General features: G+C 49.1%; 1 protein-coding gene across 7 annotated transcripts in view; it reads right to left on the reverse strand.

The window, feature by feature from the left end:
* Positions 1-6,317: 6,317 nt before the first annotated feature.
* Positions 6,318-12,906, reverse strand: part of Ap3b2 (adaptor related protein complex 3 subunit beta 2) — a 31,535-nt gene continuing 24,946 nt past the window's right edge. For 3 of the 7 annotated variants that reach the window (XM_004852858.3, XM_021264872.1, XM_021264871.1), the window contains 11 exons: positions 12,503-12,621; positions 11,972-12,080; positions 11,598-11,718; positions 11,180-11,360; positions 11,027-11,087; positions 10,739-10,845; positions 10,343-10,571; positions 9,884-9,968; positions 9,564-9,661; positions 6,794-6,932; positions 6,318-6,717 (listed from right to left, as the gene is read on the reverse strand). In XM_004852858.3, the coding sequence (XP_004852915.1) occupies positions 6,567-6,717; positions 6,794-6,932; positions 9,564-9,661; positions 9,884-9,968; positions 10,343-10,571; positions 10,739-10,845; positions 11,027-11,087; positions 11,180-11,360; positions 11,598-11,718; positions 11,972-12,080; positions 12,503-12,621 (1,400 nt within the window). In that variant the 3' untranslated portion in view covers positions 6,318-6,566. Of the gene's footprint in view, positions 6,718-6,793; positions 6,933-9,563; positions 9,662-9,883; positions 10,007-10,342; positions 10,572-10,738; positions 10,929-11,026; positions 11,088-11,179; positions 11,361-11,597; positions 11,719-11,971; positions 12,081-12,502; positions 12,622-12,906 lie in introns of those variants that run through there. The other 4 variants (XR_002397596.2, XR_002397597.2, XM_021264877.2 and 1 more) reach the window with 4 other exon arrangements.

Raw genomic sequence — 12,906 nt, forward strand, 5'->3', positions numbered from 1 at the left:
ATACCATAGACCATAAAATGAAAGCTAAAAAAAATTTACCCAAGGACCCCCCAGCTAGCAACAAGAGTTGAGACTCAAATCCAGGCAGCCTTCTGGTTTCATAGCCTGAGAACAAACCTACCAGCACCTTTATATGTACACTTCCCTGTGAGTAGCCAGAGTTCCCTGTATTATGTTGCCCCACACTTGGTTAGGCCTTCGGGTCATACAGGAAGAACAGTCTCTAGAAGGTGTCTGCCATCCATGGGGCATGGGTGGAGATATTAAATGACTTGGTCTGGTCCTCACAGCTGCACTGGCAGAGCAGTGGGAACAAACAGGCATTATCCATTCTCTTAGTCAGCAATCCTTTCAGCCCAGCCATGCCTGGCACCATCTCTGCAGTCAAGCCCCAGATTGACAGTGCAGGTTTTAAATATAACTGTAGTGGCTGCATTGTTTTAAATACATGCTGTAGCAGAACAGAACAGAAGGGACCCAGCAGTCTTTTTTTTTTCTTTTCTTTTTTTCTGTTTTTGAGTTGCCAGGAATCAGACCCAGGGCTTCACACATGCCAGACAAGCACTGTAACACTGAGCTATATCCCCAGCCCACAACCCATTGTTTTTTACATGCTGAAGTGTTCAGTGCTTCCACAGCAGGCAGAGAGCTGGAAGAAGAAAGGAAGTGATTTCCTGGTTGCAGAAGGGGGTTCATGGAGAAACACAAGACCAAAAGGGAATGTGACAGTCTGCTTAAGTTTCACCAAGCCTGTACAGAAGAAACCATTTTTTTTCATCTCCTTTTAAGTAGAATAAAAGACAGTGGATCAGCTCCATTTTCATCATACACAAATGTAAATTTACAATACACATTTTTTGGTAGTTTTAGTACATACACATATGTTCCTAAGTAATAGTATTGTACTTTTCAAGAAGAGTGTACTGCACATTTTAAAATTTTCTATCAGTGGCCTCTTAGAATATGTATTTAAGCTTTAAAATTTTTTAAAGAACATGGAACAGTTTTATACCTCAGTCTGTGGATGAATTTTGTAAATTAAAACAAGAACAGGATATAAAGGAAGATGTTTAATTTGACCACACTTGAATTTAAAATTTTAGTTTATTAAATGCTATTGGAAAGCCATAGACTGGAAGTAGATATGCAATATATGTAATCTGCAAAGATCTAGTTTCGGGTATCTCCGAGTGCTGCAATTTCTATCTAATGTAAAAAATAAAAGCACAGCTAATCCCAGCCATGCAGTAAGCTGAGACAGGAGGATCTTGAGTTTGAGGCCAGCCTGGGCTACATAACGAGAAACTGTCTCAGAAAAGTATAGTAGTGGGGCCAGGGATTTAGCTCAGTGGTGCTACCACCTGCCTCACAAGTGCAGGGTCCCGAGTTCAATCCCTGGTACCCAAAAAAAGAAAGTATGGTACATAAAGTGCACACACATCTTAAGTGTACAGCTCAATGACTTATTACCTACACATATGCACACACACACACACACACACACACACTCAGCCACTATTCACATCCAGACATAGACTCTACACCCCACAAGGTTCCATCAAGCCCCTCCCCCAATCTCCACCCCAAAGTAATGGTTATTGTCATAAATTGATTTGCCTGTTCTGAACTTGATGTGTTAGCTTCTTTTACTCAACATATCTGTTTTCAACATACCCATGTTGCGTGTAGCTTGGTCCTTTTATTCCCATGTGATATCCCGTGGTGTTGATATACCATAACTGATTTCTCCACTCTTGTTGATTGGAATTTGGATATTCCCACATTGGGAGCTATTATGAATGAAACTGCTATAAACATCCTTGATGTGAAGTACTCTGGTGAGCAATTTGACATTATCTAGTTAAACTGAAAAAATATATATGACCCAGCAATTCCACTCCAAGGAAAGTAGGTTAGAGAAACTTTGACACATGTTTGATCAAGGCTATTTGGAGTCCTATATGCCTCACTTATCTGTATGTCAAGGTCTTTTCCCCTCCTTGGGAAGTTTTCTGCCATCACTTCTGTGAACAGTTTTTTTATGTCATCTGCACTCTCCTCTTTCTTCATTGACTCCAGTCAGTCTTATGTTATTCTTGTTTGCATTGTCTAGCAGCTGCTGGATTGATTTCTCATGTTCCTTTACAATTTTAAAGCAGTTTTTCTTTTCCTAGTCACTAATTGCAATCTTTTCTTCTACATCTGAAATTCTATCCTCACATTGGTTCATTCTGCTGAGTAGACTTTCGATGGAGTTTTTAATCTCCTGGAAATCTGTTTGCATCTGTTTTATGGATTCCATTTGTTTCTTATGTTGGGATTCCAACATCTTCCTCAGATCCTCTATTTTTTTATCTGTGTCCTCTCTAGATTTATTAATCATGTCTTGCACCATGAGCAAAATCTTTGCTGTTATCTGAGTAATTATTTCTGATTTCATTTTTCCCAGATCCTCTTTTGTTGCCAGTTCAGAGAGTCCAGGTTGTTGAGTATCAGATTGTTCCATCTCATTTCCCTTTGGGGTTGCTGTAGGTGATCCAGAAGTCTGTTTTTGAGGCTTATGTGTCTTCACATTTCCACGGTGGTGGGGGGGGGTGCTTTTGGCGCCCGTGCAGCTCACCTTCTCTGCCTTAGGAGCTTGGGATGGCAGCAGGGGAGCTTCCTTCCAGGTGCTGGGACCAGCTCAGCTTCTCTGCCCTCGGAGCTTGGGATGGCAGCGGGGGAGATTCCTCCCGGGTGCTGGGACCAGCTCAGCTTCTCTGCCCTAGGGGCTTGGGATCCTGGCAGGATCCTTTTCAAAGCCTGTCCTGCCTCACACCCCATGAGTCTAGTCCTCTCCACACTGCTGAGGCCAATGTTTTGATTATAGTTACAAAAACGAAATAACCTTAAATGTCCACCAGTAGGAGAATGAATAAATTGTGGTGTCATGGAATGGAAAATACATATGGAAAATCAGGCCATAAGTAAATGGAATAAAGATCAATATGACAATATTGAATTAAAGCAGGCAGGGGTTTAGCTCAGTGGCACCGCACCTGCCTTCATGCGCAGGGTCCTGAGTTTGATCCCCAGTACCAAAAAATAAATAAAAATAAAAAAATAAAGCAAGATGCAGGAGAGTACAGATTCTAAGAGGCCACTGATAAAATATTTTAAAATGTGCAGTATACTCTTGTAACAGTACAATACTATTAGGAACATATTTGTATGTACTAAAACTATCTGAAAATGTGTATGGCACTGATAAACAAAATTCAGAATGATTTACTTCAGGTGGGAAGGGGAAAGCTTGTGAAATGGGCAGAGGGTCAAGGCAATTGATAAATGCTTTAGTTTTAAGTTGTGTGATCAGTACACAGGTGGTTTGCTGTTGTTTTTTTTTATTTGAGATACTGGGGATTAAATGCAGGACCTTCACTCTTAGCTACATTCACAACCCTTTTAAAAATTACTTTTAGGGCCAGGGATTTAGCTCAGTGGTGCTGATGCCTGCCTTGCAAGCACAAGGTCCTGAGTTCGATCCACGGTACAAAAAATTACTTTTATTTTGAGACAGGATCTAAGTTGCTAAGTTCCCCAAGCAGGGCTTAAACTTGGGATCTTACTGCCTCAGTCTCCCAGAGTACTGGGATTACAAGTGTGCCATCCTGCCCAGCTTCTATTTTACTCTTTAAACTTGAAATATAGGTTTTGGGGTTTTTTTATGTGAGGGCAGTTCTGGGGATTGAACCCTAGCTCAAGCATGCTTGGCATGTACTGTACCATTGAGCTGCATGTCCAGTCCTTTTTATTTTTTTATCTTGAAATAATCTTGCTAAGTTCCCCAGGCTGCTCTTGAACTTGCTATCCTCCTGCCACAGCCTTCCTAGTTGCTAGGATTCCAAGCATGTACCACCATGCCCAGCTTTTCGAGTTTTGTTTTGAGACAGGCTCTTACTATGTTGACCGTGCTGATCTGGAATTCCTGGGCTCATGCAAGCCTCTTCTTTCAACTGGGACCACAGGCCTGGGCCACCGCACTCTGGCTTGTAACTTTTTAAAGAGACAAGGATTGGGAGTAATTAAGGGCAATAAAATACTGGTGCATGACAGTTGGCTAGGGAAGGGACAAGTGGTTTGCGGTACAGTACAATAAACACTTGAGTTAACGAACTTTCACAGGTGAACTGTGTAAGATTCACAGGTGTGGTGTGTAAGACTCACTTTGTCGGATTATGAATGAATCCAACTTAACGAATGTTCTCCTGGAATGGACCTTGTACATAGGCTGGGGACTTACAGTATTTGCTCATTTCCCTGGCAGAAATACTTTCCACTGTGGCTGACTTCAAACTACCAATGTGATACCACCAGGCTCACACAATACCTGAACATTACTAACAGGCAGCCTCCTGAGCTGGAAAGGAACCACTCAGACACAGACTGCAGCTACACCATGTGCTGCAGGCTGAAGGCTCAGGCTCTGGGGATTTTCTAGCACTGTAGAAGCCAGCTCAAAGGCTGGATCATATTAGTTCTTTATTGCAGTTAAGTTCCCTCTAGCACTAAGCAACTTAACACAATTTCTGAGGGTGGAATCTAAGAATGCCTTATTAGCTGGTGGTTCTGAGTCGGAATCTTTCATGAGGTGGTCCTCACATCAGCAAAACTACAGACATTTGATTTCCTTGGGGCAGGAGAGCCTACTTCCAAGCTCACTCAGTGGGGTCGTGGCAAAAGCCTCTATTCCTTGTCACATGGACTTCAGCATTGGTCTAAGACATAGCAGCTGGCTTTCTCCAAAGCAAATGATCAGAGAGAAAGACAGATGGAAATGCAATGCCTTTTATAACCTAATCTCAGAATACCTGTTATTCACATAACCCGACTTTGATGAAATGTGAGAGGAATGACACAGGGTGCCATACCAGGAAGCAGGGATCACTGGGCCGTTTGGGAGGTTGGCTACACACTGATAACCACCAGAGATGAGTGTGAAATAAAGGCCCATAAGGAATCTCTAGTGGTCCTTGTTTACATTTCTTTTTTTTTTTTTTTTTTTTTTTGGTACTGGGGATCGAACTTGGGTCCTTGCGCTTGTGCAGCAGGCGGCGAAACCACTGAGCTAAATCCCTGGCCCTCTTGTTTACATTTCTAAGAATATCACCTTGTGCTGATTCAAAGGCATTCAAGTGGCTCTCAACTGGTAGGCCAGCCCCATCTCAACCTGCAGTGACAAAAACAGCAATCCCAGGGAGATTCAGGGCACCAAGGCCCCTTGGGAAGCCACAGCTGAGGCTGTTCTCTGGAGCCACAGAGCCCAGAAAGTCCCCAGAGCCACAGGCAGGGCTGTACCCTGGCACTGCCTTTGTTCTGTTTCCCTATAAAGTGAGCCACACCTGCCTCATCTTGACTTCCCCGTGGGCAGACTGGCCCAGGGATGCTTACGTGACAGGGATGTGGGGAGGTATGGCCATGGATCTAGAGCCTTGGTCATGGAGATCAGAAGCTGGGCATCTCAAACTATCTCTGGAGCATGTTCCTTGTAACCCAGTCAGAATGTTCTATAGGTCATTCCAAGGCCATAATCAAGCGTGGGCAACACTATAGGCTGTGCCCCTACTGTGGGTGGAGGGGTGGTCATGATCCACAGTAGTAAGGGCTCTGAGAAGGCCTGTGGAAAATTGATGAGTCCTAACAGAACACCTCTTACGTCTGTTGCTCTTTAGCTGCTTTCCTCACCAGAAAAGGCATCGGGTGGCCACCAGGTTTGTTGTAGGCATGGAGATGAATCCTCACTAAAGTGTGTGGAGCAGCATTGTCAGCTGCCTCCTTAGAAATTCAGAATATCAGCCCACCAGGGACCCACACTGATCAGAATCTGCATGTTAATAGGACCCAATCCTGCCACACTGATATAGTTGACATATTTTGAACTACACACTGCATGATGAACTGCTATGTCTGAGGAATTCTGCATATGATGAGTCCTTCACAAGGGGAACCCAGGGGCACTTCCAGCCTTAGAAGACTTGCTTCTGCGGGGGCTAATAAAAAGGACAGAAGTTCTGGCTTGGCCTCCCAGTCCTGCTGAATATCTCAGAGATACCTACAGACTCCTGACAATAATGTCACGATGGGGCTGGGGATTTAGCTCAGTGGTTCCAGCACCTGCCTCGCAAGCACAAGGTCCCAAGTTTGATCCCCAGTACCAAAAAAAAAAAGTGTCACTGTGGGGAATCCAGCCTCCCCTCACCCCCAACAAGGTCATGGGCCAAACACAGCCACCCTTACCACTTCAGCCTGATCCCATCAGAAGGACAGGTGAGCCAATATCTACGGAGGACAATTTATTGATATTTTGCAGCACGAATACTACAGAAAGCTTGGAGGGGTGAAGCAAGCAACTGCTGTCTCCTCTGTACAGGTCACTCAGGAATTTGGGAGGCTGGTAAACACTAATGAGGGGACCTCCTCCCCAGATCCTATCTGGCATTAGGAGGCTGACGGGGGTAACAGTCCAGATGTCCTGGAGGAGGGACAAGTGAGGACCAAAGAAGTCACAGCATCACAGCATTTGGGAGTCATTGGGTCAGAGCTTGGATCACATCCTTCACCAGCATGGTGCCAATCACCATCTTCTCACTGTTGACTGTCACCTGAGCGGTGCCAGCTGGCTGGGTGTCCAGAGTCAGCAGGACCAGGCTCCCGCTGGTCAGTGTCCTCCCCGCAAACCTGAAGTGGCCGGAGAGGAGGGGTTTGGAAAGGGCTCAGGGCTACCATTCCAGCCAGGCCCTGCAACCGCTAGTACCTGTACTCGTCAGATGTCCCACAAGGGACACGGCCCACGTTGGCAGTGGCAGTCACTTTTTTCACCACAATGTGATCACTCCAACAGGTGTCTGGCAGTATGAGTTTCTCAGTGATCTCATTCATCCCTGTCAGCTTTCCTGGGGACAAAAGTCATGGTGAGAGCAGAGGTGGTGGTGGCAGGAAAGCCAGCCCTGCATCTGCTTGCCAGGCCACCTCCTCAGGTTCTTCCAGGCTGGGCCAGGTTGGGATACAGGCGGCCAGGGTCCTTCCTCAGTCTTAGGGAAGGCTACTTCCCTCACAGAGCTGGCCCAGGCTTTGTCCATGATGTTGATCAGGGACTGATCAACTTTCCACTGGTAGACATTAGGGCCACCATCCCCTTAGGAGTGGCCAGAGTTCTCAGAGGTCCCCCACACCTTTTGGTCTTTCCTGGGTGGCCTCCAACCCAGGCCAGCATTTTCCCAACCCCAAAAGGTAACAGTAGCTGCTGGGCTCACAGCTGGACTTCCAACTTCACCTCCACAGCAGCAGCCCCTAAAGCCCCAGGCCCTCACGGTACCCCAGAGCCCCTCAGCCACATGCTGACCTCTCCATGTACAAGCTCCAGGCAGCCTTAGGGATGCTGTCCTCTGCACTCCTGCCCACCACCAGCCATTTCAGCCCCTCTCCTCCCTCAGCTGTTTCCCCTTCTTCAGAGAGCTGACATCTCTCCCTGGTCCTTGGGCCCTATCCTCCACTGTACCTTCTGTCCATGTTCGAGTCTGTTTTTTTTTAAAAAAAAAAAAAACACCTTTCTGGAAGGGAGATCCTTCATCACACAATGCCTGGTCTCCCTCCTCATTTGGAGCCAAAGTCTTATCAAAGGGGTCTTCATCTCTGGACTCACGCTCTGGTCTCCCTCAACCCTCTACAGTCAATCACTGTTCCTTCTCTTGCACTGCCCTGCTCTCCCTCAGGTTGGCAGTGGCCTCCCATATGCTGGGTCAAAAGGTTTTGGCCTATCATGGCCTGAAGGCCACCTGAAAGCACCCCTCTGCCTTGGCAGTGCTCCTGGTTCTCCTCTCATATCTCTCTGCTCCTGCTCATATCACCCCTTTTTCTTCTGCAGAATGCAGGTTCTCCAGGCTTCTTACCCTGTTCCCCAACTCTTTGACCCACCTCCCGGCTTCCACTCCCACCTCAGTGCTCTTGATTCCAGCCTTCCCGGGTACAAATCCTCTGGCGCCTCCTCCTGAACTTCCTAAGTGAACTTCAAAAACCCCCAAAAGTAGCCATGACCTTCCCTCCTCCCTTGTCCAGCCTGCTTTTTCTTCTAGGTCAAGGGTTTGGAAAATACAGCCTATAGGCCAAATTCAGCCCACTGCCTGTCTGGGTTCTGCAATGGCTGTGATATTGACATTAAGATTAATATTTCATAACACATGGAAATTAAATAATCAAAATTTCAGTGTCTATAAATATGGTGATTTAGGATTATGTTCCAGCATCTCAGTCATGCTCATTCATTTACACATCATTTGTGGCTGTTTTTGTGTTACAAGCAGCTGCAAGAGAGACCATGTGATCCTCAAAGCAAAACATTTATTTTATGACTCATTACAGAAAAAATGCACTAAACCCTGGTATAGATGAACATCATACCTCTCTCTCCCTACCATCCAAACCAGACATTCTTGAGCCAGTTTATCTGCCACCCTCTCTTTTTCTCAGAGCAACTGTCCATGGCTCTCTTCCTGATACCTCTCTTCCACCCTAGGCCTTCCTTCTCCCCACCCTGCTCTGATGTCGCCTACTGTCTCTCAGATCTGCTGCAAGAGCCATATGAGTAATCACAGAATTTAGCCCGAGGTCTCATGCCCAGTGAGTGGCAAGCTCATAAATGAAACCAGGATTTGTGAAGCCCATATTTCCTTCACTTGTGCAGCCCCCTCTTCTTCACACTCCCAATCCCAGCTATAAGCATTGGCAGATTCCCCTTTCTGAAGCAGAGGATGGAACCTGCTCTTCCTTCAATGACTCCTCCACTGCTAGGAAAAAGAAGTCTCGAAGCCCTCATCCCCCTAACAATGGTGCTAGACATGATAATATCTTTCACGATACCTCTCTCAGCTCCAAAAGGTCTAACTCCAAAATGCTATTTTGGAATTTAACTCTGAAATGCTAACGGGACTGAAATCCTTTAACATAGCATACAGGCTGCTAAAAATGTGACTAACATAATGCTTTCAGCTTTGCTCTTACTACTGCCCTGTGCTCAGGACTCCTATACCCCAAACACCAAGCTTCTCCAGCACCCCTTCATGTGCTGTTTCCCCAGCTGGAACATGGGCCTAAACTTTTGTTTTTTGAGACAGGATCTCACTATGTAGTTCAGGTTGGCTTGAACTCACTATGTAGCTAAACTGTTTTTCCTAGCCCTGGTAATTGAACCCAGGGCCTTTGTACTGAGCTACATCTCCAGCCTTTTAAAAATTTTGAACCAGGTTCTTGCTAATTTCCTAAGTTTCCTGGACTGAACTTAAACTTCCAATTCTCCTGCCTCAGCCTCCCAGAGTTCTGGGAATACAAGCATGTACTGCCATACTTCACAAGCCTAGACTTTTTTTGCGTGGCAGAGTCCAAACTCTGAAGCCTCACCAGAGTGTGCCAGGCTCTGCTGGAAGCACAGACTACAAGGCCTCCCTCTACATGGAGGAGCCAGGGTTCCAACCCGGCCAGCTTATGGCAAGCTTCGTGGGGCTCCCACCGCCTGACCATGGAACACTCACCTTGTTCCTTCTTGAACTCGTTCTCGCTCATGAACACAGGGGCCATCAGCTCCCCAACTGGAGGCTGAATAGAGACGTAGAACTGCCGTGTCTGGGTGCTGGCAAGGAGATGGAGGAAGAGGGAGCGAGACTAGTATCTCCCCTCACCTGCCCCTGCTTACCTGAAGGCAGGGCACAGAGGCGGCAGGCCACGAGTGTGGACCTGGGCCTTGACATGGGTGCCAGGCCACCAGCCCTGCCACTGTCCCACGCACCCTCTGTTCCTCTCCCCAAGCCCTCTCCAGCCCACTCTGCCACCCCACCACCAGCTACACACATACCACAGCTGGAAGTTAGCTGCCTGGGTTGAGTCACAGAAATTGATGCCCATTATGGCAGTAGCAGATTCTCCAGGTGCCAGCGACTCTGAAGTGATGGGGGGAGGGCACCATCACCTGAGAGGCCTGAAACCAAGTTGGTCTCTTTTTTCCCGACGGCTGACTGTCCTCCATGGAACCCTGCTTTCTGGACCCTGGGAGATGGCTCCTCACTCTCTCCTAAATCTACACCCTGCTTAAGTCAGGCCTGAAACAGCCAAGGCCCCAAGCTTCTGCTGCACGTACCTCCCGCCCTGATGTGAACTTGCTTCTTTCCTCATCTGTCTTTATCCACCAGAGCGTGGATCGTGTTAGGTGTCACACCTGTGCCTCTGGCTTGGCTCAAAAAGGCCATGAGTGACCACAGAAAGACTGACTCTGCCCAGGAGTAACACCTATACCCCACCCAAACCCCTTCTGTACCTATTTCAGGAAATTCTTGGATGCTGATGCCTGCAGGCAGTTTAGGGGTGCCCATGTGCAGGCCTTTGATGGGGGTCTCAGAGCTGTTAGAGAAGTAGATATGCACAGACACCATGTGGGGGTCCCCAGAGAAAGGCTGGCGGCTGAAGGCATAGTCCACAGCCAGCCCCTCGCCAGCTACCCGGTGCAGCAGCTCCTGCCTCCCCACGCCCGGCACTGGGCTCAGCAGCTGGAGTGGAGGAGTACAGACATAAGAAGAGGGGACAGTCACCCAGCCTTGCCTCCACCTAGGGCCATCCCTCCACTACACCTCCCCACACATACAAAGCCACATGGTAAAAGGTGACACAGAGATGTCACCCTGTCCCAGCCGTGTCCCTTCCCCATCCTACTCACAGAGGGCACCAGAGAGGAATCTGTGAGTGTCAGGCCCTCCAGGTCAGTAGCCAGACTGGTGGACACAACAGTGGGAGGAGACACAGGCTGGACACTGGAAGGGGTATCTGAGAGGAGATAAGGAAGACTGCGATGAGGGAGAGGCAGGTTGGGCCACAAGGTGGATCATTCAGCACCACGGACAGCGAGACGCACAGGGCTGGTGGCTCCCCGTAAAATACTGCACCACTCTAGACCCCAACTGCAGACCTCCCGCCTCCTTCCCCGCGACTTCCCCAGCCAGCTCACAGTCCTCTAGGTCCAGCAGGGAGACTTCCTTGGCTGCAGGGGCACTCTTGCTGCTGGGAGGCTGAAAGAGAAGAGTGGGCCGAGTACCTGCAAGGGTGCACCCGGTCCCTTCCAGAAGTCTGGGCTGGGCCAGGAAGCCCAGTAGGCCCTTACTGTTTTCTTCCTCCATGAGGCAGGCTCCGCCTGCTCCTCCTCAGACTCCGAGGTCATCTCCGAGTCTGAGGAGCTGCTACTGGAATCGCTGCCCTCGTCTGAGGATGAGCCTTCTCCGTGCTCCACCAGCACCTTTTTCCTTTTCTTCCTCTTCTTCTCACCTTCCTCCTCACTCTGCTCACTGGAGGAGAGTGGAAAGCAGGCTCAGGCCCAGCCTGCACATGACACCCCTACTTTGCCTCCCAGAAGAGCAGGGGAAGCTGGGAACAATGAAGGTGGCCAAGGGGACCTGGGACTGCTAGCCTCCAGCAACTTGGGTGGCACTAGGAGCCTCCTGGGGGACTGCTAAGTCTGAGCATTTGCCTTTCCCAGGAGAGACCCCTGAATCCCATCAACCACCTGGCTGGTTGCACCTTACCTCTCGCTGCCTCTCCCCTTGTCTTCATCCTCACCCTGGTCCTCATCTGACTCACTGCTGGACTCCTCAGAGCCGCTCTCGCTGCTGCTCTTACTTTCTGACTCGCTCTCAGACTCCGGCTCTGCGGAGAGATAATGTCAGGCCTCTCCAGCCCCAAGCCAATGCCTGGACTCCCAGCTTCAGATGGCACTGAAGCTTAAGTCCCCATCACCTGTTCCTGGCCCTGGATGCCAACTGGATATGACAAGGACACAGATGGGCTCACAGGAAAAGAGGAGGTGCTGCACCTGTGCACACGCACATACAGCCCTCACAATGGTGTCCCTTGCCCACAACCACACAGACACATGCGCAGGAGCCCCTGCCCATCTCACCACTGTCTGCAGACTCCGTGGGGCCTGACTCCCCCTCAGAGTCCGAATAGAAGGGCTTTTCCTTCTCCTTCCTTTTCTCCCGATTTGAGCACTTGGTCCATTCTGGTACCTGGAGATGAGGTGAGGGGGCTCATTACCTCAAGGTTGGAGTGGAGCAGAAAAGGACAGGCCCTTCTCACCCTTCATCACACCTCTTCTTCAGGCCCTACCCAGTCCTGTCCCCAAAAGGAAATGGAGTAGGGGAGAAGGAGAGAGGCCTACTCCACAGAGTGGAGGGGAGACTGCCCACAGAGGGGAAAGCAGTATAGTAAGAAGGCAAGGTGCAGCACACAGGAGTGGGAGAGGAGAGCACACGGAACACACAGGGGACCTCAGTGTATTCGCCCAATAGGCCCATGTGGGTCTCAATAAGAGAGAGGTCTTCTTCCTGTGTGTAGGAGGCTGTCAGGAGGGCTGGCAGCATTGCCAGGGCTCCCTGCTTCCTGTCCCCCACCACACACACACATAAGTCCACCCCATGGCCTTGCTGACCTCCACATTGCGCACAGATGGGTCAGGGGCTTCCTCTGGCCAGTCTGGGAGCTCTTGGTAGCCTGTGGCCTTCGCATTGAGTAGGTGGGACAGTGAGCCCAGCTGAAAGTGGTCCCGGTCTGAGGACAGGTTTAGAAGTCAGGACAGCAGTGGCAGTGAAAAATGTCCTAGAGCTGTCCCTGGGTGGTGACTCTGGTTGGGACTCCCTAGATGGCCAGTGGGAGGAAATAGATGTATCCCCTGCTGGTTCTTGCACCCTGACTACACTGTAGGCCCCCATGCTAGGAGGACAGGGCAGGGACCAGGGAGGGGGGCAGGTGGACTGCAGAGATAGGCAGGAGTTGCTGGCCCAGAGATGCTGCTGGATTGTCTGCTCTGGTTGGTGGAGAGGACAACACGTGGGG

Source organism: Heterocephalus glaber, unplaced genomic scaffold (assembly GCF_053883595.1).
Source record: "Heterocephalus glaber isolate CG9 unplaced genomic scaffold, H.glaber_assembly_v1.0 deba00001531, whole genome shotgun sequence".
Taxonomy (NCBI): domain Eukaryota; kingdom Metazoa; phylum Chordata; class Mammalia; order Rodentia; family Bathyergidae; genus Heterocephalus; species Heterocephalus glaber.